Source organism: Narcine bancroftii, chromosome 8 (genome assembly GCF_036971445.1).
Source record: "Narcine bancroftii isolate sNarBan1 chromosome 8, sNarBan1.hap1, whole genome shotgun sequence".
In the NCBI taxonomy this organism is placed as follows: Eukaryota; Metazoa; Chordata; class Chondrichthyes; order Torpediniformes; family Narcinidae; genus Narcine; species Narcine bancroftii.
The window spans coordinates 107,267,047-107,294,752 of NC_091476.1; the positions used below are offsets into that span (position 1 = coordinate 107,267,047).

Sequence of the window (27,706 nt, forward strand, 5' to 3'; positions counted from 1 at the left end):
CCACCATTTTACAGTTATCATCTAACCTACCAATGTGTCTTTTGGATATGGGAGGAAACCAAAGCACCCAGAGGAAACCTGTAATGGAATGCCTGCACATTCCACACAGACTGCACCCGAGGTCAGGAGTGAATTACAGTTGCTGGAGTTGTATAGCTTGAGAGTTGATGCTGTAGCTGTTCTGGATGATGGCTCTTAAGCCAGCCCTTTTGGAATGTCTACTCTTCCCTCCAAGCATGTCTTTAGTTGGGAGCCATTTCATAATTCATATCTTTTTTGCAAGATCTGCCAAGCTCTTGCTGCCTCAGTTACCTCAGATGGATCCTAACTTTGTGTGATAGAGTAAAATGAGCTAAAGTGATTGGGCAGCCACTTTTTACACCTCTTGCCATTTTTGTTTCTAAGGAAGTCAACCAGCAATTTATGTTGCCTGTTTTACACCATGGCTCAGTTTCAAACTACACCCAATATGCCTAAAATTAAAGCTGGAGAAATTAAATTTAGTTTTCTTAATGGATTGACTTCAGGAATTAAAAATAGTTATTAACCTCCTCAGAATTTATGTCTTTCTGGCTTTATGTTAAAGATTTTACTTGATCTTGGAAATTTGATATTTGATGCGGTACAATTCAATATTTTGCCTTTAGTCATTGTCAGGCTTTCTTCCTGAAGTACTGATGGAAAAGCTAATCATAAATCTTTCCACTACTCTTCATGCTGTGCGACCTTTACTTTGGTTTTGATAATTTATTCATGACACACGTAATATGTCATAGAATCACAACATTGGAGGAGATCATTCTGGTTTTGCTGCCTGTGCAGTGATCTTGAAGAAGTTGATTGGATGTAGGTTCAAGTACCATCCAGAGACTTGAACATAAATGTTCGGCTGAAATTCCAATGAGTGTTGAACCGTTGGATACAATATTAAAGCAGTGACTCATTTAGTATCTCAGGTAAATGAATGATCCTGCAACACTTTTTTTTAAAAAAGCACCATTCCCAGGATCATATTTATTCATCTCATGAGATGTGGTCACTTTTATACAGTAAAACACCCAGTATCCGGCACCTATGGGGATTGGTAGTGAATTATTTGCCGGTTGCTTGAGATTGTGTGTTGTGTGTGTACTGACAATAACCACACCAGCAGTGCGAGTATAAGACAGCTTTAATAAACTAATATGTACACTAAGAGGTCTTGTCTCTCTGCAAGACAAACCTGGAAGGCTAGACTGTAGCTCTGGACTGGTTTATATACAAGGTCACCGGGATGACCCCTGGTGACCTAGTGGTGTAATTACATATCACCACAGTGTGATTGGCAAATTACCCACTAGGGCGTGCCAATTTAAAACTATCCATTTATTTTCCGAGATTTCTTTTTGCCGGCTGCTTGAATTCCGGATAACGGGGATTTTACTGTATTGCAGTGTGAGGAAACTTGTTGTGCATGAATTTGTTGTCACCTTTTCAACTTTACAAAAAGGAGTATTAGATGTAAGGTGACTTGTGAGGGATGAGAAATGTGGTAAATGCAGACCTGTTTCTATGTGTGACTGACAGAAATAGAAAACAACACTCAGGAGAACAGGATAACAGAGTGTGGTGATGAGTCGGTGATTTTCCAGGACTGCAGGAAGCCTCAACTGAATGATGAGAGGCACCAAATGTCACGCAGGAAGTGAGAGTGACCAAATGTCAGGAAGGAAGGGATTTTCACAGCGAGAGACGGATGAATGAAAAAATAAAGAGCAAATGACTTGGAGGAAAATTGACTATGTTATGAGAACATGGGATCATCAATAGCAGAAAGACTGAGAGTGTTTGTGCTTCCCTATATGAACCTGGGTCCATTCTGAAGGGCACTTTGGAGAACAATAAAACAAAAGCATGAGAAAGACACTATGTTTCAACCTGAAATAAACCTTACAGTTTTTGAGAAACTTCTCTACATGGGACTGGGCGCAGACTGGGAAAGAGTTTTGCTGAGCACATCGGCTCTGCCCACCACAATAGCGTGGACCTCGCAGTGGCCACCCATTTCAATCCCCTTCCCTTTTCCATGCTGACCTTTCTGTCCATGGTTTCATGCACTGCCAGTCTAAGACCACAAGCAAATTGGAGGAACAACACCTCATCTTCTGTCTGGGGACCCTCCAACTGGATGGCATTAACATCAACTTCTCCAGTTTCCATTAATCCCCCACCCCACTTCTTTCCCTTGTTGCCTTCCCCCAACTCAGAGAATCTCTCTCTCTCTCTTTCTCATTCTTTCCCCTTTTCTCTCTGTCTCCTTTCACAGAGCCAAATCAGTTCTCACCTTTCTTCTTATCATATCCGACGAACACCTTTTGTTGATCTGGACTCCTCCCCCTCCCATTCTTCAGTCTTTATTCTGACACCTTCCTATTCTTTGCTTATACCTTGAAGAAGGACCCAGGCCCAAAACATCACTAATATAGCTTGACCTGTAATGGATCCTGTGAGACCGTCTGAGTTCCAGCATTTCTGTGTGTATTTCATGAAATAATTGCCATCTGCTTATGTTGATTTATTTTTGCTTGTGTGGCCTTGTTTGAATCGAAGAGCAAGTAAACAAGAAGAAAAACAACCCTGCAAATTCTTAAAAGCACAAATATTTAAAATGTAGGAAGCTTGAACATGCTGGGAACAGTCAACAGGTCAGATAGGAAAACATGAGTTATCACGTCAGGAAGGTAAGCTATCACATGATCACAGGAGGAGGCATTGTGCTTTTTGGTGTCCATCCGGTTAATTCAATTCCTTCCAGAGCTCTGTAAATCCATTTTAGTGTTTATTCAATTTCCTTTTGAATGTTGCTATTGAATTTATTTCTCCTATTCAAAGGGTCAGTGCTGTCCAGGTCAAAGTGACTCACTGTGGAGAAAATAAATAATTAATCATATGGCTTTATATTGAAATCCTCCTATTCATGATTTTAAAAGTTTTGTAAAATATCCTCTTTACTTTTCCCTCATGAACTGAAGATGCTCCTCCCTGGAATCCTCTCTCCCAGACATCCATTTGAATATAGAGTGCCAGAATTGAATTCATTGCCCCAGCTGTAGCAGTATTTATAAAACTTTAACACAACTTGCTTACTTTCATCAAAAGTTATTCAACATCTGTACTTTGTTTACAGCGATGAGATTAGCCTCTCATTATTGATGAAGTTGTATCCCCTGCGTGTCCTTGCAGAGTCTCGCTCCTGCTAATCTCTGCATGAATATAAAAGCTGATAACAGGAGGAGACCATCTGGCCCTTAGAGGCAGTACTTCTCTTCATCAAGATCCTGGCTGGCCTCAGCACCAATTCCCATCAATATCTCCCTTACTACCCCTCTGCTGCTCTGAGCAAGGAACATTCAAACAAGTGCAGATCTTGGATATCTGATGTGGCACAGGGTTAAATATGGTTTGTTGGTTGACCATGGGTGGGCCTGATGGTGGTTGAATGGCAGGCTGCACTGATGGTACCATAAATGAAATAAATACTGAAACACAGACATTATGTAATTTAAGTTTTCGATCGTCTCTGCTTGAAGTATGTAATGTACAATTTATGAACTTAACTGATGATAATTTATCAAAACACAATCCACAGAAAAAGTCCAAGCATCAAGATCAACTGTATTCCTTCCAAAACTACGATAATGCATTTCAGGCCAGAGAAGGCATCTTCAAATCTGGAAATACACGAAAAATCACGAGTTAGTCATTTTAAATTTTAAAGCATACAATTTATAAAGGAGAAAAATTACTGTAGTCGCAATGAAAACAAATAAACTAACCCCAAAAGAGACAGTAGCTCAATCAGTGGGAAACTTGATTTTGTTTGTTGTTTGAAAGCATTTCAATATTGGGTGACATAGTGTTGAGGCCAATGGAAAGACATAATCTAAATGGGCATTAGTCATATTTGTTCTCATTTGGTTCTTGGTGTCCTTCATTTTTGAGAAGAGTTGCTCACATGTATGTACTGCCAACAAACTCTGACTTGATGTGACACAAATTTGATGTGATGCGAATATGACTCAATGCGACATGAATTTGAAGTGACGCATATTTGACGCAATGTGCCGCAACTCTGACACGACATGACTCTGACTAGATGTGACATGACTCTGACCCGATGCATCGCAAATTTGACACAACGCGACAAGACACAAATTTGACACATGACGCAAATTTGAATCAACACAACATGAATTTGACTTTTTTGCACTACTTTTGTTGGCAGACTGGGAGCCCGTGGTCCTTTTGCATTGGGTTCCGGGCCATATAAATTTGGATCATGGGGTGGATCAGGCTTGCCCACCCCTGGTTTAGGACATCTTATTGTTTATTATTATTTAAGTATGAATTGTTGTTGACAATGTAATCAATGAATAAATTTGCAACTGTTGAGTCTGCCTCAATTCCAAAGTCCAGCATTGGTGCTGGGAGAACTTCCAACAGTAAAATTAAACCTGGGATCTTGCACACAAGACAATGCCTCAGAAAAATATCAAGGCTATGGCCCAATATTGCTGATTAATCTATAAATGATAGGCTCCATTGCTGAGAAGATCTATTTTGCTGAGTGTTATATACAGCCTACATTTTACATCTGATTGGTACATTTATTTGCTATAAGGCAATGCATGTTACCATCATGAAAAGCTGGGAATTGTTTTATAATTTATGTTGATATATTACATTCCGACAAATTGTTCGCATTTTTGGGTTTCAGCTTGTGTGAGCCTGCATGAATAATTTGATTATCATAAACATGCTTACAGATTGTGATTTGAGATTTCTTTTCTCTTAAAAGACAAGCCACTTCATGCTCTTATTTTGTATCACCGTCAGCACCCCTATGTTAGCAAACCTTCCCCCGAGACAGGGGAGGCATCTGCTCCTCTTATCTGTATTGCACTACGAAACATGATTTAGCTTCACCTACAATCCATCTTTGCTCTCATTAGCAGAGCTTCTCCTTACCTGAGGAAGCTCAGTATGTAAGTGATTACTCAGTGTTGTGGGTTGGAAGAAGTGTATCTGTGTCCGAATGTGTGACTGTGTTGACTTATCTCGCGTCTTTTGACAGTCTCTAATGTGCTTCTCTTTAAAGAACTGTTGTGGTGGTACGCCATTAGGCAGGCGAACCGGCCCCGCTTGTCACGCATGCGGCGGAGCAGCCGGCCAAAATGGTGCCATCGGGGGGGTTACCTCCCGACCTCGGCACCAGGCTCAGAAGCCCGCGCTGGGGGACCCGCGTGATGCCCCGGTGACGTCGGGGGCCCCCAGCGCGGTCCTCAGCCAGGTCCAGGCTGGGAGTATAAGACCAGCTAGGCAGCCTGCAATAAATCAGTTTTGCTCACTGAATTCAACGCATCTGGTTGTGCGATCCTTCAGTTAGCAGTGTAGCCGCCGCTACACTGTCTTAATATTGTCATTGAGGATCCTTAAGGTTACTAAGTATGCAAAGCAGTAGTAAATGGGATGGAGGACAAAGGGCTGCCATGTGAAATTTCTGGACAGCTGTGTCTGTATGACCAGTAGATAAACATGAGAAGATAATATTATTGCTAATATATTGGCAGTCAGGTTGCTCTCTGGTTGAATCAGTGGAAGAAAGATGTGGTTCTATACATTGGTCTCCAGTCTCCAATGCCTATGCTTTGTTGCCTCCATGTCGGTTACTCCACATCGATTCCTGACATGGCAATGGCTTGGCTTTTGGTGAGAATCTCTGGAGAACTCCTCAACTTCTGCCTTCTAGTTTATGCCTGATTTCCAGCACTCCTTGAAAATATTCCTTTGATCAAATTCCTTTGTTAACCTGCCTGTTAACTCCTTACGTGGCATGCTGACAAATTTTGACTCGTGATCTGTTGTCTCCCTCAAATAATTAGTCTTATTACTTTGAAAGTGTAATAGAAATGTTATAAAAATAACATTGCATTGAGCAAAGATACAGAATGAGCTTTTCAAGTGAATGAGTTACTATCAGATGACGATAAAGTAAATTTAAATTGCAGAGAAAGGGGAAAGAATCCAAAAGGATGGAAATGAGAGAAAATTGAACAACACTTGTGATGGTGGTGTTGGTGATAGGTGAATGAAGTGTGAAAGGCAAGAGAATAACAATTGGAATCTCTCAGGCACAGAAATAAGAAATAAATGAGTTCAGAATATATCAAAAAAGGAGAAAGAAAAATCTGAATGTTGGAAATATGAGATTGTTAAACTTGTTGTTAAGTCCAGAAGGCTATCATGTGCATAATTGCAAAATGTGATGTTGTGTTTTAAGCTTGTATTGAGCTTCATTGGGTCTGTGCAGAAGACCAGAGAGGTCAGAGTAAGATGGAGAATTGAAGTAGCACTCACACAATAAAGCCTACACGAAATTCAGGCAAGCTGCGTCAGAAAGTCATGACTTCATACAGTTCATTATAAATTGTCACAAACTAATTCACACTGATTTATCCAAAAGGCAATTCAGGAAGAGCATCTTTGTCTAGAGTTTTGAGAACACAGAACTCCTATATGGAGTGTTGAAGCAAATAACAGGGGTCAGCTTTTAGCACTGCCTGTATTGCATGGTAAACATTGTACTGTTCTGACACAAAGTGCAGTAGCAAGTACGTAATCCTTTCTAAACTGTACCCCACTGTACAATAAGTATAGCTCCATTCACATAAAGCTGTAATTTCACCAGATATAATGTGCCTCTGACCCTTTGATTAACTTACACCCTGCAAATAGTTCAGTGCTTCTGTTATGTTACATGCAAAAAAATTCAAACTCTTCAATTAAGTTGCAGCCTGTATCTCATTTCTTGTTATCTTTGTACAATTTAAATAAACCATCTTTTGATTAAATTATAATCCAAAAATCACTTCTGTGAACCTATTATTCTATGTAGAAATCACATAAATCCTTGACCAGACCTCAGCTCATTTACTTCTGGAAATATTTCATTTTCCATACATGTCCTCTGTGTTTAAACTGCTTTGTTCCAGTCTCCCCTTCTCTCCCGGGGATGTTTGCAGCTAAATGCCAGAAACACGTAATTCCCAGCTGAGAGCCAAGTGAAGTCAGATCCTGTTAATTCGTGGCAGAATCAGCTCCCTGGCAGTGGTGATTTTATTAAGTGGATCACGGGCAATGGTCTGCCTGAATTTTTCTCATAGCTTCAAATTCTGGACTCCAACATCCATTTTACTGATGGATGTGCTTGGGCCTTTATCTCTGAGGGACCTCTGTTTCTCTGCCAAAATCTTCTTTAAACATTTCACTTTGACCAAGCCTTCATCACTTGTCCCAGAATCTTGGTGTCAAATTTTATCTGAGATGTTGTATTATGAGGAGGAACACTCTAACTCCAAATTGAAAAGGATTGCAATCCAAGCATTCCATAGTTCATTTGATAAGATTTCTTCATCAAGTGGGAGCTGCTTTTTCCAACATCTGCCTGTCCTGATATGAACTAATCTCATTCACAATCTATTTGAAATGTTTTTCAAATTTGCCTTCAGATGTTGCTTGGCAGTGGAGGTGTGGAAGTCTCATAGCTCTTTGGTTCACGTGTTATGGTTTGAAGCTGCCAGGTTGCGTGGTTACGAAAGGTGCAGTCAGTCTGAAGACTGGATTTGAACAAGAAAGTCTGCAGATGCTGCAGCCGAGTGCAATGCACAAAGTCCTGGAAAAATGCTGCAAAATACCTGACTCAGCAGGGCTTAGGCTCGAAACATTGGGCACTTTTTACTTCCTATGGATGTTGTATGATCTGCTGAGTTTCTTCAGCATGATTCTACATTTAAGACTGGATTTAAGGGTCTTAAAGTGGTCTGTAGACATCTGTCACTCATCCCCTCCTGAGCGTGGTTATTAGAGCTTTCAGCCAATCTCTGATAACTTCAAGTGACCATTCTTTATATATCAGCTTTAATGGGTGCAGACTATTCACCACAGAGGGCATCATAGCTGAGACAGTTCTTCCCATTGTCAACACACGTGCTCCCTTGCTGTATTTCCTCTATTGGTGATCCTTGCCCTCTTGAATTGTAAGATTCCTGAGAACATGTCTGTTGAAAGAAGAATGAGCAGACAATTGCTGCAGTTTCACGACCAATCCCCACCACCCTACCTTGACTCTCGCACTTCCCAACCCACCCTCACCCCCGGGTACACCAACTGCCAACATACTTCCACTTGACTGGGAATCGAGAGCTGCACCACAGCCAGCACTACAACAGTCCACAAGGAACAGAGAAGACCATGGGATCGGCTGAACTTTTGATGGTTACTGGACTTTTCTTTTAAAAGAGGTGGAGATTGTAGTGATCCACCACTGTGCATATGTTTGGTTCATATGTATGCTGGCCCGCCTTCCCTCGGTGACTCCACCCCTAATAAAGGTAGTTAAGCCAAGTACCTCCCTCAGTATGAGTCCTGGGATCGGGTCAGAACAGGTCCAAATCTTATGCCTTCCAACAACTCCAGCCTTTTGGTATTATTGATAGTGTATCAATCTCCTTGACACTAAATGACTCTCAGAGACCAAGATGTTCCAGTGGTGGGGAATTTCTACAACAAGGTTTGACAACAGGGGTAATGATTGTTATCCTTGGACCAAAAAGACATGAAGTGATAGAGGTGCACAAAACCATCTAAAAATTAGAAATGGGAGTTAAATTAGGAAACTAGTTATATCTCTAGATAATTTATGGATAATGAATGTATCTATTTTGATAACCAAAGGGATATGAGCAAAGACAGATGTAAGTAGTTAGGTTGAGGATTAGCCAATTAGTTTGGGGTTAGATGGGGTAAATAGAGAGAAGCTGTTAAAATTAGCAGATGGGTGCAAGGACCCATGGACGAGTGCAGGGAAAAGAGCATAGGGAAGGGAAATATGAAAAGAAACCTGCAAATCATCGTCAGTCAAGAAGAAATTTGGGAGTGGAGGAAGTATGCAGAGCAGAGGAATTGACTGGGTTGTTCTATTGAAAGCTCGCATAGTCTTGGTAGACCAAACGTCTCACTCCCCTGCCCCAATGACACCAAGATTCCAGGCTAATGATACCGCATTATTCTTTCTTGCTTTTAAGTGATAGCTTCCTTATGCAGCTTGCTTGTTCAATAAGTCACAGAAGTCTTTGAGGATGACGCGAAAATAATTTAATTAGCAAAAATGATAGGTGTGAGCTGTGGGGAGGCAGTTAGGGAAGTGATTGGCTAAGGCTCTGCTTTCCCACTTGCACACTGTCTTCGCTCCAGCGGTGCCCGGTGATCCAGCTGTTAATTGCCTCAATTATCAAATCCCTTCATTAGAACCATTCCAGCAAGTGTTTATTGCAATGTTGCTGCTGTGTTGCCATGGCAGCTGACCTTGGCAAACACTCGATCTTCATCTCCCCCACACCCCCCAACTTTCCCACCCCAGGCACCACAGCCCACACTGCAAGGCAGAACACTGCCATGGGGTAGGTGATGCGCAGGTTGTGGAGGGGGTTTGCTCTGTGCCAGCAGCTGTGATTGAAACATTGTGTGCGGGGATTTTTTTTTCCATTCTCACCACATGTGGCTTCAGCTTTTGTTCTTCTGCTCAAGACAGGCAGCTGGGCTGAAGTGTCCTGGGCATTTTATTTAAATAGGAGAGCACTAGACAGGGTGGTTTCTTAATGACTCATAACCACATTTGATGAGGCGGGGGTGGGGGGGGGGGGTGGTGTTGGTGTTTGTAAATGTGAACTTGCCTGCACACATAACCACCTTTTTAACCCTTGAAGTGCCTTATTGTTGCATTGGATAATTGGCAACAGGAATAGAGAGCTGCCATCAGTATTTGGCCAAAGAACTTCAAAATGTTCATTTCCAAGAAATCCTGGAGAAATATGGATTAATCATAGGATTTAAAAATCAGACTGAGAGTTATGCCAGCCAACACCACAGCAACAAACACCCTCAATCCACTGTCCACATATCTCTTACCAGTAATTCTATTTTCATTTCCCTACACCATATGATGAAAGGTCTTGACCCAAACCATTGATTCTCCACTTCCCTCCACAGATGCTGCCTGGTTCCTGTTGAATTCCTCAAGCATCTTGTTTGAATTTAGTAAATTTAGGCATGCAGCACGGTAACAGGCCCTCCCAGCCCATGGGTCTGTGCCACCCAAATACCCCAATCAACCTGCAAACCCCTCCCCATACGTTTTTGAAGGGTGGGAGGAAGCCGGAGCGCCCAGAGGAAATCCTCGCAGACAGTGGGAAGAATGTACAAACACCTTACAGACAGCGTCAGATTCAAACACAAGTCACGGGCGCTGTAATAGCAACATGCTAACCGTGCCATCCATTTTGTTTTGCAGCATTTTAAGTTGATCTGTTTCGTTGCTTAAACAATCCACTTTCTAATCAAATTGCAACAAAGGGACAAAATAGATTCACACCAAACTGATTGGCTGATATATAATCCAAATTCTTTAATAGTCATCCCTTTGATTAACAAAATCAGATCAATTAGCTATTCACCCAGCCTAATCGTTACTTCTGGAAGTCTTCTACCCTTCCCTTGTGTATGCACGGTAGAGTAGCCTAACTAGAGTTGGATGCATTTAAACAGTACCTCCCTGCTCTTACATTCTGTGTTTCAGTTAGAAAAGAAAAATACAATAAAACCCCTGGTATCCAGCACCTCAGGGGATTGGTAGATGCTGAAGAAGTGAGTTTTCCTGTTGTTTGAGTTTGCACGTTGCGTTATTGGCAAACTAACTGCAAGGTGTAATAATTTTAAACTTCCATATTTTTTTAACCTACATTTGTTTTGCCGGTTGCTTGAATTTCACTTAACAGGGATTTTACTATATATGCACTTTTAACAATTACATTTACTTGTCCCATTCCTTTTAAGGATTTGTGGTTGTATACTGCATGGTCCCTTTATTCCCCGACACTTCTCAATAATCTCCCAATGGGACACTAACTCTAGCTTGAGTACTGCACACGTGCTGGTCACTGCCAGATGTGATTGTATCAGAAAAGCTTCAGGGAAGATTTATGAAAATATTGCTGGGGTTGGAAAATGGTAACTATGGGGAAAGATTGCATGAACTAGGGATGTTTTATTTGGAACAGAGGAGCATAAGTTGAAATGTAATTGAGATGATTAAAACCATGAGGGAACCACATAAAATAAATAGGAAGAACATACTTCCCATTGTTGACGTGTTGAAAACAAGAGGATAGCGATATAAGTTAGATGTTCAAAGGATTAGAAAAGAGAGGAAAACATTATCTTTCACAAGAAATAGTGCCTGAAAGGCAGAAACTCTCACCACGTTCTCATGTGTATTTGAAGAGCTGTGGCCTGCAGAGTGATAGGCCAAGTGGATGAAGGTGAGATGAAGCACTTTGGTGACTGGCCCAGTCCTGATGCTCTGAATATGTTTTGTCATGACATGAATTTTCTACAATTCAGTAGAATCCATTGTTCAATTGGAAAGGGCAGCAGAAGTAAATCCAGTCACAACTTTGAGGGAATTGAATAAATACCTTCAAATGTTGAACATTGGCTGAAAGGGAGAGGCCAGAGAGTGGTAGTGGATAATTGTCTGTCAGGTTGGAGGCCGGTGACCAGTGGTGTGCATCAAGGATCTGTATTGGGCCCATTGTTGTTCGTTATCTACATTAATGATCTAGATGATGGGGTGGTAAATTGGATTAGTAAATATGCAGACGATACTAAGATAGGTGGAATAGTGGATAATGAAGAAGGTTTTCAAGGATTGCAGAGGGATTTGGGCTGCTTAGAAAAGTGGGCTGAAAAATGGCAGATGGAATTTAATGCTGATAAGTGTGAGGTGCTTCATTTTGGTAAGAAGAATCAGAACAGGACATACGTGGTAAATGGGAGAGCATTGATGAATACAGAAGAGCAGAAAGATTTAGGAGTAACGGTACATCGTTCCCTGAAGGTAGAAACTCACGTGAATAGGGTGGTGAAGAAGGCTTTTAGTATGCTGGCCTTTATCAATCATTGCATGGAATATAGGAGTTGGGAGGTGATGTTGAGACTGTATAAGACGTTGGTGCGGCCTAATTTGGAGTTCTGTGTGCAGTTCTGGTCGCCTAATTATAGGAAGGATATAAACAGAGTGGAGAGAGTGCAGAGAAGGTTGACCAGAATGTTACCTGGGTTTAAGCATCTAGAGTATAGGGAGAGATTGGACAGATTAGGTCTTTATTCTTTGGAGCGTAGAAGGTTGAGAGGGGATTTGATAGAAGTATTTAAGATTATGAAAGGGATAGACAGAGTGGATGTGGATAGACTATTTCCGTTAAGAGGAGGAAAGATTAAAACAAGAGGACATGAGTTAAGAATTAAGGGGCAGAGGTTTAGAGGTAACATGAGGGGGAACTTCTTTACTCAGAGAGTGGTAGCCGTGTGGAATGAGCTTCCGGGAGAAATAGTGGCGGCGGAGTCAATTGTATTATTTAAGAAAAGGTTGGACAGGTATATGGATGAGAAGAAGATGGAGGGTTATGGGCATTGTGCAGGGAGGTGGGACTAGAGAGGGGTGTTTGGTTCGGTGCGGACTAGAAGGGCCTAATGGCCTGTTTCCATGCTGTAAATTGTTATGTTATGTTATGTTATTATGTTATGTGACAAATTACGGAAAGTTCAGGGGAATGATTGGACTATTCTTTCAAAGAACTGACACGATGGGCTAAACTGTCTTCTACGTAAGATTCTACTAAATAACTAATGCAAAAATAAAAAATAAATGTTTTTCTTTTTCTTCTAATCTCAGGATATCCAGGAGTGTAAAGGCGTGACAGTGAATGACATCATCATGCACAAGCAAAATAGAAACACTCTGGACCAGATGAAAAAGGTGCAGAAAACCATTCAGGTAAAACATTTTGGATCGAAAGAGTTTGAACAATTCCATCTGGAATATGTTATCATCACCTTTTATTTATTGGTCTATTTTAGTATGTGTAAGTATTCCAAGCCATTGCAGATGGTGGAGCGACTGCAGCTACTACAGGGGCATCTCCCTCCTGAATATTGTTTGCAAAGTCTTTGATCATGTAACTCTGGCATATCTATAAACTTTGGCAGAATGGGTCCACTCTGAGTCTCTATGTGGTTTTTGCACAGGGAGGTCAACTGTCAATGTGATTTTCTCACTCTGTCAACTCCAGAAGAAGTGCAGGGAACAACAGAAACCCTTCTATGCCGCTTTCATCCACTTGACCAAAGCAATCAACCTTGTCAACAGGGTTGGGCTCTTTCAGATTCTCATCAAGATTGGCCGTCTCCTGAAACTCTATAGTATCATCAAGTCATTCCATGACGACAAGAGGACTACTGTTCAGTACGATGCAGCTCATCAGAACCCTTTGCTATTTGTAGTGCAGTCAAATAAGGATGTGAGTTGGCCCCAACATTATTTGGCAACTTCTTTCTGCTTATGAAGCACGTGCTTAGTTCATTGACAGAAGGCATCTACATGCACACCAGGTCTGATGGGTGGCTGTTCAATCCTGTGTGCCTGAGAGCAAGTATAAAGATGCAAAAGATCTTACTACACGATATGCTCTTTGTCGATGATGCTGCTACGACAGGGGTGGGAAACCTACAGCCCTCAGGCTGAATCCAGCCCACAATCCATATTTATCTGGCCCACAGGCACAAAGGCTGTGGATTGGATATCCAGCCTGCAATCTAAATGTACCAGTACAGTGCCACCACTTTCCCCCTCCCCCCTCTCTGATGCAGCTGTCACCCCCCCAGCTCCAATGCAGCCGTCACCCCCCCAACTCTGACACCACCATCACCCCCCCCCCCCCCCCACTGCAGCTGAAAAATCAATGTAGCCCGCCATTCAATGACTGGCCCGTGCATGGTAAAAGGTTGCCCCTCCCCATCCCGTGGTATAGCCTCTCACACCAAGCAGCAACTACAGACTCTTATGGACCACTTCTCTAAAGTATGCAAGGATTTCGGACTCACCATCAGCCTAAAGAAAACAAATGTCCTTGCCCAGAACCTACTGAAGATACCAGTCATTACCATGGGCTACTATGATCTAGAAGTGGTCCGTGAGTTCACATACTTGGAGTCAACCATTAGCCACACTCTCTCTCTCTCGATGCTGAAATCAATAGGCATATCAGCAGACCAGCATCGATCCTTGCTTGACTCTCCTCGTGGAACTCATCACAAGTTCAAGACTGCTGTGTACAATGCATGCATTATCAGCACCCTCCTGTGTGGTCATGAGACCTGGGCCACCTACTCCAAGATGGAAAGGAAACTCAACAGTTTTAACCTGCACTGCCTTTTCCGCATCATCGGCATCATCTGGTGAGACAACGTCCCAAATTCTGAGTTCCTCTCCTGCGCTGGACTTCCCACAATGTTCACGTTTTTAAGACAACATAGACTGCCAAAAAAATCCTCTACGGAGAACAAGAGGAACATTGGTAGATCCCAGCTTCACTTCAAGGACCTCTGCAAGCGTGACCTGAAAGCCTTAAAAATCAACACAGACCACTGGGAGGATATATTAGATGACTGCAACAAATGATGAGGTACTCTTCATCAACACCTAGAGCAAGGTGAGAGAGTGATCTTGAGTCACTTTGAGGAGCAGAGTGCTAAGCGAAGAGCACAGCGGACAATAATTCACTGATACCCTACACATGCAGCAACTGTGGCAGAGCCTGCTGCTCCTGGATTGGCCTCAATAGTAAATGCTGCTCAACAAACCAGTGACTACCAGAGGTGCAATGCCCATGGTCGATCACGACTGACAGAGGCCAAGAAGAAGAAGAAGTATTCCAAGCCATTGCAGATGGTGGATTGGCAGAATAAATGGTTTGCAAAGTATGTGAATATAATACAGCATTGTTAAGAGCGAGCCATTTCTCAGGTTCTGGGTCTGTGGTTAACATTTGTTGCTTTGATACTCAAATTGTTGGTTCAAATCTTACTTTAGAGATCAACTCCTCTTCTCAAGGTCAACTTTGCAGAGTAGTTTTAAAGGAGAACTGTGTGTCACAGGTGCCATCTTTCAGAATAGATGTCTCCCCTTTCAGATCAATGGAAATAATTCTAAAGTTCTTCCCATTGTCGAGGCCAAAATAATATTAAACTGATCTCAATTAAATAGATTATATGGTTTGACAGCTTGTTATTTATGGAAAGTTGCAGGTCTAAATTGTTTGACTTCTGACCATGGGGTTCCAATCTCTTTGAATAGCTGCAAAACAGTATGGGAGGAATTGTGAAGGTGTGCTCTTTCACTACATTTCAGATGATAAAAATTAGTCACATATTGGAGATCTTATCTGATACTGTCTACATACAGCTTTTAACTAGTGGTTCCATTGCCCATTATGGCTTACATTCAAAACTTGGTGACTGAATTCCAAGACAGCATGACTTCATGATTCAGAGTGCAAAACTGCTTCCAGATAGTTTTTATACTGAATGTTTACAGAGGTGGCTTCAGTGCCATGTATGCTGACCAAAAGTCAAGAGGAGTCCATTTGCGCAAGTATGTATTGGTGAGTTGGCCAGTAGAATTTTTCAGTAATATTTCCCAGCAGAGATTGGTCCTATTTAATACAATGAGTAAAATCACCTGTGGCACTTGTCTTCTGTCACTTCTCCTGGTAGACAGACAACACTTTGCCAGACTATTCTTTGGTGTCTGTCAGTTTGTTATTTGATCTAGTTGAAAACAGAAGGAAAGCTAGTCCAAATTATAAGCACCAGTCTGAACCTTTGGCAAAGTTCCCAGCGCTGCCGGAATGTGCTTCATGTGTCAATTTATTCATTCTGCAGCATAGTTTGGAATTTAAAATCCGGTCATTTTCATTAATTCTGCTTCCAAGGCGTGTAGCAATGGAAAGCTTCTAGTATGAATACTTCAGCAATGTTCAAGGCTCCTTTTATTGTCATGTAAAATACACAATGTGCTTCAAATTTTGTCTGCTGTAATGCTTCCTACATTTTAACAGCTAGTATATTTCAAAGGATGGTAAGAAGCAACATGGCAGTCTAATTTTGTGAAAGGAGCTTTTTAAATGCAACTTTATTCACAGTACAGTTTAAAACTTCAAACAAGACACAAACTGCTCCTTGATAACTACCATATTCAAACAGACTGATACAGTCAGTGCATCTGATCACTGTGGACGTTATATTTTATTTTCAAGATTCAAATGTCATGTAATAAAACAAAAAATGTGATAATACACAAGACTTCCTTGTAAGGCAGACAAAGATTCGCTATCAGCAAAAATTACCCAGTGCCCATTAAAGCCAGAGAAAGAAAAGCAAAAGAGTCCCCTTCAAGTCATTGAATGTCCATGGCTTCACCTCCAGTGTTCCCACAGCCTCCACAGCTACACAGACCAGTCCAAACCATCAGCAATATATACCTCTGACACAATCAGAAAGTCTCCAGCACCCTCTCATATCCTAGTTCCGATACATTAAAATATTACCTGTCCTGATGACAGAACACAGAAATTTGAATAGTAAAACACAGGAACAGGCCCTTCAGCCCATGTATGGTTCCAAACATGATGCTCCAATCAGACTAACATTCTGCTGCTTCCACTTCAGAGATATCACTCCATCCCCATCATATTCATATGTCTACCTAGAAGCCTCTTCTATACTATTATTGTATCTTCGTCCACCAAAACCTTTCAGATTCACCACCCTCTGGGAAAAGCAATTCCTCCTCATCTCTGTCCTAAATTCCCTTAGTTCTGGTCTCCCCTACCAATGGAAATAACTTACCGACCTCTATTTTTACTTTGCCTTTCATAATTTTATGTGTTTCAATAAGATCCCCTTATAGAAACTTTACTTTGTACAGTGGCAGCACTGCTTTTCAATTCAATCCCTCTTGCACTGAAAGGTTCCATTTGCCTTCTTGATAGTCTGCTGCACCTGCAAACCACCCTTTTATGATTCATGCAAAAACACTCCCAAGTCCTTCTGCTCGGCAGCATGCTGCAATCGCTTTCCATTTAAATAATATTTTGATTTTCTATTCTTCACGTTTACCAACATTGTACTTCATCTGCCAGAGCCTTGCCCATTCATTTAACCTATCTATATTTCTCTACAGACTCTCCGTATTTGCTGCATAATTTGTCTTTCCACTCAATTTAGTGCAATCAGCACATATGTCCGCTCTTCCAGATCGCTTATGTATATTGTGAACAGTTGCAAGCCCAGCACCAACCCCTGCAGCACCCCACTCACCACCAATTATCAACTAGAAAACACCCCTGCACCCCATCTCTCTGCTTTCTATTGGTTAACCATGCTAATATATGCTAATAATTCATGCTAATATATAACCCCAAATTCCTTGCACCCATAATTTCTGTATGTCTTTTATACAGCATTTTCTCAAAAGCCTTCTGAAAATCCAAGTAAACAGTATCCATCTACTCCCCTTTATCTACCACGCTCATTATATCCTCAAAGAACCCCAGTAAATTAGTCAAACAGGACCTTCCGTTGCTGAATCCATGCTGCATCTACCTGATGGATCCATTTTGCTCAAGATGCCTCCTATTTCTTCTTTAATAATGACTTCAAGCATTTTCCAAAATACAGATGTTAAACTAACTGGCCTATAGTTCCCTGCCTTTTGCCTACATTTTTTGAATAATGACGTGATACTCGGTGTCTTCCAATCCATCAAGATCTGCCCAGAGTCCAAGAATTTTGGTTAATTATCACCAAAGCCTTGACAGTAACTTCTGCCATTTCTTTTAGTAACCTGGGATGCAATCCATCAGGACCAGGGGATTTAACTATCTTTAGACCCTCAGATTTTCTGAGTACAACATCTTTAGTAATAGATATTGCATCCACGACCTCACCTCCCATCCCATCCATAACATCTCTGCCCTTATCTGTAACTGATCAAGATTCTGTTCTATTCATTGATACCTCCTTCCATCGATCCTTGCATCATTTGCAAACTTACTAACCCACCCACCTACTTTTTCATCTCAGTAATTTATTCAATATTCAAAATTGTTTTATTGTAATGTAATAAAACAGAAAATGTGATATTAAATGAAATTTCCTTTTGTCTACAGTAAGACAAAGATTCACTCTCAGAAAAAATTGCCCAGCTCCCCTTGCAGCCAGAAAAAGAGAAGCAAAAGAGAGTTCCCCAAAATCACTGAATGTCATTTATTTCTTCTGTGTGTGTGTGTGTGTGTGTGTGTGTGTGTGTGTGTGTGTGTGTGCAAGAACGGTGTGTGTGTCATGCATTGGCACCTTGATCAGCCTCCACAAGCAACAGGGATCTCAGTACCAATCCCTGTGGAACACCACTGGTTACAGGGCTTCAACCTGAATAACACCTCTCCACCACTTTCCTTTGTTATGTATGGGCAAGCCCATTTTTCATCCAAACAATCAACTCACCAAGGATCCTAATGCATCCGCACCTTCTGACATCTTACTAAAGTCAATGTAGACATCACTTACCCTCATCCATTTTGTTGCCTTCTCAAAAAACTCAATCAAAGTGGTAAGACATGACCTTCCCCTCACAAAGCTATGTTGACTGTCCTTAAACTGATCATGACTTTCTAAATGTGCATAAGCCTATTGCTAAGGATCATTTCCAGTAGTTTTTATACCAACCTTGTAAGTCTTACTGGCCTATATTTCCCTGTATTATCCTTTTTTCCTTCTTGAACAAAGGTACAACATGAACTACTTTCCAATCCGCTGTAACCTCTTCTGTTATTAGTGAGGATGCAATGCCCCAGCAATATCTTTACTTGCCTCTTTCAATAACTGGAAATATATTCCATCAGGTCCAGGGGGCTTGTCCATCTTAATGTTTCTCAAAAGATGCAGCTTTTTTCTGATCTCAAAATGTCCAAAACAATGAGTATTCTTCACTTTATGCCCTCTCTCACTGACCATGTCCTTCTTCTTGGTAAACACTGATGCAAAATAATCATTTAGATCCTCACCTACATCCTCAGTCTCCAAGCATAAATTCCCACCTTTGTCCTTGAGTGGACCTATCTTCTCTCTCTCTCATCATCTTCTTGTTTTCAATGTCAATATAAAATTCTGTATCTTGGGATTCCCTTTAATCCTCTTCACCAAGGATATCTCGTGGCTCCTTTTGGCCTTCCTAATGCTCTGTTTGAGCTCCATCTTGCAATCTTTTATTCTTCCAGGGTCTGTCTGATTGTAGCTTCCTTGACATTACAAATGCCTCCTTATCCTTCTGGAGTCAGTTCACGACATCTCTCTACACCCAAGGGTTCTCTTTCCATGCCCTCCTTATCCTTTCTTTGCACTGCAACATGCTGCTCCTGGGCTCTAATTCGTTGATACTTAAACAACTCCCACATGTCAAGTGTGGCCTTGCCCAATAACTGCGAGTTTACTCCCACAGCTCCTGTCCAATTCTGTCATAATTTGCCCTCCCCCAATCTAGTACTTTTCTGCAAGCCCCAAGAAGCTTGTGCCTGTCCATAACTATCTTGAAACTTTGGGAAATAGTGATCATTATTCCCAAAATATTTACCCACTGAAACTACGATCACTTGGCCAGGCTCATTTGCCAATACGATCTAGTGTGACTCCCTTCCTGGATGGGCTATCTGCATGCTGCTACAATAAACTCTCCTGGCGCACTTAACAAATTCTGCCCCATTTTACCCTCTCATGCTAACATCTCAGTCAACATTGCGGAAATTACAGTATTGCGCCACAACAACCCCTGTCATTTTTGAAACTTTCCATAATCTGTCTACATATCTGTTCCTCCACCTCCCAGTGATAATTGGAAGGACTATGGTATACCCCTTGCAGAGTGATTGCATCCTTCCTTATTTAAGATCTCTACCCATTCTACCTTGTAGCTAAGCTGACCATTATGTCCTCTCTGAGAGCAGCCGTGACACTCTCCCTGATTAGCAATGACATGCCTCCACCTTTTACCTCCTTCTCTATCATGTGTAAAACAACGAAACCCAGGTACATCGAGCAATTAATTAAGAGACGTAATATCATAATTCCAAGTTCCAGTTCAGGTTGTGAAGAGAGTATGCCCAGGGTGGGATGAGTCCTTTAAATGTTCGGAGATTTTCCAAGGCAGTGAGAGTTATAGATGAAATCAATGGAGGGGAGGGAATTTGTGTGACAGACTGAGCTATGTTCACAACTCTGCACTTTCTTGTGGTCCTGGTGGATCAGTTCCTGTACCACGCTGTGATGCAACCTGATAGGGTGCTTTCAATGGTACACCTGTATAAGTTATTAAGGATGTGAATGCATGCCAAATCTCCTCAGGCATCTGAGGAAATGGAGAAGCTGGTGCCCTTTCTTGGTCATTGCATTAATGTCAGTGAACCAGGGCATTTTCTTTTTAACCCCAGTTTTTTCTCTGGTAAAGCAGTTGTTTCTTAGACCTCTGGACAATATCCAGGACTGAATGAATAGAAATTTTCTCCAATTGGAAAATACTACTGGAAGATTAAAAGGATCCAAATTGGCCCCTGCCGCGTTCCATTTTCCAACCATTTTCAGGACCCAATCTGTTTACAATGTGGGTGCTGCACTGAGGCGAGCTTTGCACCTAGAACCCAAGAAGTTTGGAGCAAGAGTAGACCACTTGGCCCCTCAAACCCACCCTTTATTAAATACTCTTCTTCTGCATTATTTCCCCATAATACTTTGATCTTTCAAATATTTTTCTATCTCCATCTATAAATGTTTCCACTGATCTAGTGTCTACCATCTTTAGGGTCAAAGAATTCTTGCTACACTCTAAGAGAAAAAAAAAATGCACACCCCAGTTTTAAACAATTGAACCCTTATTTTGCAGCTCTGTCCCCTTGTTTGTGACTCTCCAACTAGTGGAACCATCTCAACATCTCCCCTCTTGAGCCCCTTTAGGATCTTATATGTTTGAATGAAGTCATCCCTTATTCTTCTAAACTCCATGGAATATAAACTCAAACTGTCTCATTTCCCCTGGTAGAACAATGCTTTCATTCCAGGAATTAGCACTTAGAAATGACCCTACCGCTCACCTTATGCTTGTGATCATCCAAGATTCCAGTGCCTATGTCCCTTCCTTACCAAATTCCATTCACCTATCTATGCGTTTACTCCTAGATTGATTTTCTACAATCTATATTCCAAATCAAAAAGTTTCAAACCCCTCCATGCATCACACCCCTTTCTGTCTCCATTTTTTCTTCAGCGGAGATTTCAACTGAAACATTTGGACAGCTATATGGACAGGAAAGGTTTGGAAGAATATATTCTAAATGCTGGTGAATGAGCCCAGCCCAGAATGCCAACCTAGTCGGCAGGGACGAGTTACACTGAAGGACCTGCTCTGTATTGTATGACTCTTTCTGGAGACCTTTCATAAAGACTTTTCCATCACCTTAAATATAATTGCTTCACCAGCAGCAGGTCATGTCTTCAGCCAAGACCTTAAACTCTGGAATTCTCTCCCTGGACCTTTGAACCTTTTTCTCCATCTTTCACATGCTCTTATAATCTTGCAATACAAGAATCCTAAATTTTGAAAATCCATCTTTGATCAAGCCTTTGATCATCTTATCTGATCTCACCTTATATGTGCTGGCATTGATGTTCATTTGCAAATTTTTTCTCTTAAAATTTAAATTTAGACACGCAGCACGGTAACAGGCCATTTTGGCCCATGAGTCCATGTCGCCCAATTTACACCCTATTAACCTACACCCCCAGTATGTTTCAAACAGTGGGAGGAAAGTGGAGCCCCTGGGGAAAACCCACGCAGTCACGGGGAGAACATACAAACTCCTTACAGACAGCATGGGATTCGAACCCCAGTCCCGATCGCTGGTGCTGTAAAGTCACTAACCGCTAAAGAGCTTCAACCTGGATTACTGATCAGAATTCTGGATTGAACCCTCAATCATCTGAATTGGAGAATAAAATGTTACCAATTGTGTTAGAGAGACTTCTGACCACTCTCACTAAAAATACAGAAATTATATTGGTGCTTTGATTAAATAGTTATCAAAGCATTCCACATATGCTTTGCTGATACTGTGAGCTCTTTTGTCTGACTTTTGGAAGTACTATACAGCCTTTCTCTTAATCACTTTAGTCTGTTTGCTTTTAAATTGTTTTGAATGTAATTCGATAACATTAATCTTATTTGTGCAGCTCTGCTTTGCCTTCTCTGCTTTGAGGATATTATGGAACGGAAGCCTTTCTCTGATCAGCCTTTACCTTGTTGGCTACAGACAGTGCAACATTTTCTCCTTTTCAATTGAAGCAATGCAGCATTTCTGAGCCTTTGTTTGTGGATGTTGACTTTCATGTAAGGTCCTCACCTGTGTCCACAAACTTTCATTGTCCATAAAGGATTCCAACGCATGATTTGAAGCAATGCAAATTTGAAGCATCCCTATATGCTGGCCAATATTCATCCACTGGTCAAAATGATTACAACTGTAATCATAATCAGACTGTTGTTTATTGCCTCGTCCTCCATGCAGACGCCTGCATTAGAACATTGGTATAAAATCCTTGAGATATCCTTTACAGCACTAGATAACTTGTTATACTTTAAGAATGAAATTACGTGCATTTATATAAAGCCTTTCATAACCTGAAGATATCCCAAAGCAGTGTTATCACCATTGAGGTAATCCAAGAACAATAAACCTAAGGACCATTTTAGAGGAGAAATACTTTCACATACACACATCTTATTTTCTCAAGCAGTTCCTTGGGATGATGGGTAAATTGCTTCCACTCTGTTTTTGTGAGTTCTTAGATGGGAAACATGGGCTTTTTCACAGATGGGGCAGGAGTTAAATAATGGGACAGGTAGGTGGGTAGTTTGAAAGATGATGCACTTATTCCACAGCTGATGCAGTACTCCTGTTACATGGACTTGAGGTTCTCATTACCATCCCAAATGTTCCTTCTTTATGTTGATCAGCTAGGGACCAGAAGTCAGTTGGGATGTTGTATATTTTCAATGAAGCTTGAGGACATAACTGAATCCTTTTCTCTGTTCTGGTCATTTCTTCCTGTGACAGCTCATTATGTTTGTATGTTTTGGGAACCTGGTGTCAACACAGCCTCATGTAACTTCTGGCCCACAAGCCTGAGCCACCCAAATACCCCAATTAACTTACCCCCTGTACGTTTTGAAGGGTGGGAGGAAACTGGAGCATCCAAAGGAAACCCATGCAGTCGTGGGAAGAACGTGCAGACTCCTTACAGTCAGTGATGGATTCGAACCCGGGTCGCTAGCTCTATAGTAGTGTTGCACTTGCTGCTCTATTGGACTCAGAGAAGACACCATTGATGGATTATTTTTTTCAGTAAGTTTGTAGAGATAACATTGATGGTATCTTTCCAATGCTCATTTTCAAACATGCATGCATATGCATGTTCAAGTCGATGTGAGGAGAAGAGTGTCTAATATCAAGGTACAAAACAAAAAAAATGAGATGTTCTCTTGTTCATCCGCCAGACACATTAGACTGGGGATTCTCAGTTCTGACACCATGCAATTCTAGTGATTGATGAAATATAATGAACATAATGGAAATGATTTAGAAGGTGACCTCATGGAATCCAGGATCCCTGAACCAGGACGTGGTGATATGGTGCTGGTTGATTAATTGTAACAATGTTGTAGTGACATTTCTCTGTAAGCATGTCCCATGGGTGAATTAGAATTCAAAGGATTTGCAGCTGCCATGGCAACGGATAATTTCAGATGTTATCCGGTTGCTTGTTCACCAGGAACAGACCCTCTTGGAGAAGATTTCTGCTACAGGTGGCAGCTGTAGCTCAGTGGGTAGTATTTTCGCCTGTGACAGACACAGAACCCAGGCTGACAGTTCCAGTGCTGTACTGAGAGTGAGCTCCATTGTTTGTGGACATGGACATAAATTTTAAATTTAGATTTACAGCACAATTGGTAACAGGGCCTTCTGGCCCATGAGTCTGAGCCACCCAGTTACACCCAATTAACCTGCAACCCCCATACATTTTGAAGGGTGGGAGGAAATCAGAGGAACTGGAGGAAACCCATGCAGACAGGGGGAGAACGTACAAACTCCTTACAGATAGCGCAGGATTCGAACCCTGGTCCCGATTGCTGGCGCAGTAAAATATTGTGCTAACCACTACACCCACCAATCTAGTGGCAATGGCACCACTGTGGGTGGGCAAAGGTGTCCAAGGAATGGATTGACCCAGAATGTACAAGGTTATTGTGTCATTGGGTGGCACAGGTTTCAATGGCCGGAATCAGCTTCTATTATTTTGTAAATTTAAAAAAAGATACAAAGTTAGGCCAGGCGAAACAGGAACCAGTCCGTGAAGCCATTGAAATTCTCAGCAAGATGGAGAAGGGAAGAAGGAATAAATCTGTCAATAGAGACAGGGCAATTAGAAAATAGAGATTTTTCAGAATGGAACAATGTCAGGGGAATTGAAATGCTTGGTGGTGTGACAGGGAGGCTGCTGAAGTACCAATGAGGGTTTCTGAGAAAGTGTAGCCAAGGAGTTGGGGAAAGAAGCAGAGGACATTTCAAAAGTGGAAGAGGAGAACCTATATGAAGGAGATAATTTACATACAATGATGAATCAACCATTCACAGAGTCCTGGAGTTTTACAGCATGGAAAGAGACCCTTTGGCCCAACTTGGCCATGCTGGCCATATCTTGCTAAACTTCTCCTAATCTTGTGCCATTCTCAATGTTGCCTAAACCTTCCAATTATGCCCATTGCTAACACTGCATCTGGCAGCTCTTTTGTCTTACTTACATCCCTCTGAGTGAAAAAAGTGTCCCTCGTGTCCCCTTTAAACCTTTTGCCTCTCACTTTAAATCTATTCCCTCTAGTTTTAGCCTCCTCTACCCTGGTAAAAAAGGCTGACTATTTACCTTATCCAAGCTCCTCCTGATTCTATAAACCTCTATAAGGTTTTCCTTCAGCCTCCTATATGCTAAGGAGAATCTTCTTCTTTTCTTCTTTGGCTTGGCTTCGCGGACGAAGATTTATGGAGGGGGTAAAAAGTCCACGTCAGCTGCAGGCTCGTTTGTGGCTGACCAGTCCGATGCGGGACAGGCAGACACGATTGCAGCGGTTGCAAGGGAAAATTGGTTGGTTGGGGTTGGGTGTTGGGTTTTTCCTCCTTTGCCTTTTGTCAGTGAGGTGGGCTCTGCGGTCTTCTTCAAAGGAGGCTGCTGCCCGCCAAACTGTGAGGCGCCAAGATGCACGGTTTGAGGCGTTATCAGCCCACTGGCGGTGGTCAATGTGGCAGGCACCAAGAGATTTCTTTAGGCAGTCCTTGTACCTTTTCTTTGGTGCACCTCTGTCACGGTGGCCAGTGGAGAGCTCGCCATATAATACGATCTTGGGAAGGCGATGGTCCTCCATTCTGGAGACGTGACCCATCCAGCGCAGCTGGATCTTCAGCAGCGTGGACTCGATGCTGTCGACCTCTGCCATCTCGAGTACCTCGACGTTAGGGGTGTGAGCGCTCCAATGGATGTTGAGGATGGAGCGGAGACAACGCTGGTGGAAGCGTTCTAGGAGCCGTAGGTGGTGCCGGTAGAGGACCCATGATTCGGAGCCGAACAGGAGTGTGGGTATGACAACGGCTCTGTATACGCTTATCTTTGTGAGGTTTTTCAGTTGGTTGTTTTTCCAGACTCTTTTGTGTAGTCTTCCAAAGGCGCTATTTGCCTTGGCGAGTCTGTTGTCTATCTCATTGTCGATCCTTGCATCTGATGAAATGGTGCAGCCGAGATAGGTAAACTGGTTGACCGTTTTGAGTTTTGTGTGCCCGATGGAGATGTGGGGGGGCTGGTAGTCATGGTGGGGAGCTGGCTGATGGAGGACCTCAGTTTTCTTCAGGCTGACTTCCAGGCCAAACATTTTGGCAGTTTCCGCAAAGCAGGACGTCAAGCGCTGAAGAGCTGGCTCTGAATGGGCAACTAAAGCGGCATCATCTGCAAAGAGTAGTTCGTCTCTTCAATCTGAGGCGCCTGCAAGCTCACACCAAGACACAAGAGAAACTTGTCCGCTAAGGAGAATAGTCCCACCCTGTCTAGCCTCTCTTAATTCAAGCCCACTTGTCTTGGTAACATTCTCTTGAATCTTTTCTTCACCCTTGCCTGCTTTCCTGTGGTAGAGATGCCCTGTGGATCACAATGTTAGACCGACCATGCCACCTAAAACATGGGCTCTCAAGGGAGAGGTGTGTGTGGATGAAAATCCATGAAATTCATGTTTTGAGTGCCTGGAAATAGAATGCATCAAAGCACACCTCCCAGAGATGCTGGACCCATTCCAATTTACCCATAGAAGAAACCATTCCACTGACAATGCTATAGCCTTGTCCCTTCATTCCATCCTGACCAACTGAAGAATGACACCTCATATGCCAGGCTGCTGTTCATTGACTTTAACTTGGCATTTAATATGATTCCTCCCAAAGGCAGATGGAGAAGCTGTCCTCGCTAGGACTCAACAATGATGAGTCACACTACAGAGAAGAGGTGGAAGATCTCGTGAAATGGTGCAAGCTGAGTCTCAATGTGGACAAGTTTAAAGACATGATCATGGACTTCAGGACCAGGAATTACTACCCTCTTCTATACATCAACAACTCTGTAGTAGTGGAGAGCACCAAGTTCCTTGGAGTTCACTTAACTAGTGAATCTAATCATGATCTGAAGAGGGGGTGCAAAATCATTGAGGACCCCTTCCACCCTGCACACAACATCTTTTAGTTCCTCCCATCAGGTTAGAGATACAGGAGTATCAGAGCCAGCACCACCAGGCTGAGGAACAGGTTCTTCCCATGTTCAGTGAGAATGCTAAACGACCAAAGGAACTGTTCACACTAAATATCCGAGACTCTCATTCGCACAAAACACCATTTATTTATTTTTATAGCTATAATACTTGTCCTGCATATGTATTATTGACTGTATGTGTGTTATGTCTGGTTGTGTGTCTGCATGTTTTGCACTGAGGACTGGAGAAGGCTGTTTCCTCAGATTGTACATGTACAATCAAATGACAATAAACTTGACTTGACTTGAAATTCTTCACAGTTAGCCTCAATTTAATCCCGACAGAAACAGATCCAGCTCTTGCTTAAAGCAATTTGGCACAATGCTCCACTTGGCATTGAGCAGCATGCTTGAAGTGGCAAAGAGAGCAATGAAGCATTGTGGTGTGTTCTTGAGGGGCTCTTGAGAGTGTTAAAGTGGGAAGAGAACAATTACAAATGAATGAGAGAGGAAGCAAGTGAGGCTCTTTCCAAATGGCAGGACAATAAAATGGGGTTGATGAAGGAAGAGGAGTTCAGCTGATATAATGGCCTCTTGAGGAAAACGAGGCTCCTGAATGATCCCCACAACTGTGCTCTCACGCTGACCTTGCTATGTGCAAATGGACCTTTTTCATTGTAACTATTCTCTAGAATTGGGCTCTTTCAGCTCTACTTTGTACACCTGTATGCATGTTAGAGATGACTGCTCACAGAAGGACCCACCTCACTCTACCACATATAATGTAACAATAAACTTGAACTTGAGAATGTACAATTGGCAAGTCGTG

At 42.0% G+C, this 27,706-nt stretch overlaps 1 protein-coding gene across 16 annotated transcripts in view; it reads left to right on the forward strand.

The window, feature by feature from the left end:
* phldb1b (pleckstrin homology-like domain, family B, member 1b) overlaps positions 1-27,706 on the forward strand; it is a 293,495-nt gene that overhangs the window by 52,906 nt on the left and 212,883 nt on the right. For all 16 annotated transcript variants that reach the window (XR_011343351.1, XM_069894733.1, XM_069894724.1 and 13 more), the window contains exon 2: positions 12,830-12,931. Coding sequence is in view for 15 of the 16 variants with exons in the window: in XM_069894733.1 (XP_069750834.1) it covers positions 12,830-12,931 (102 nt within the window). In the remaining variant the exon portion in view is untranslated. The remainder of the gene's footprint in view (positions 1-12,829; positions 12,932-27,706) is intronic.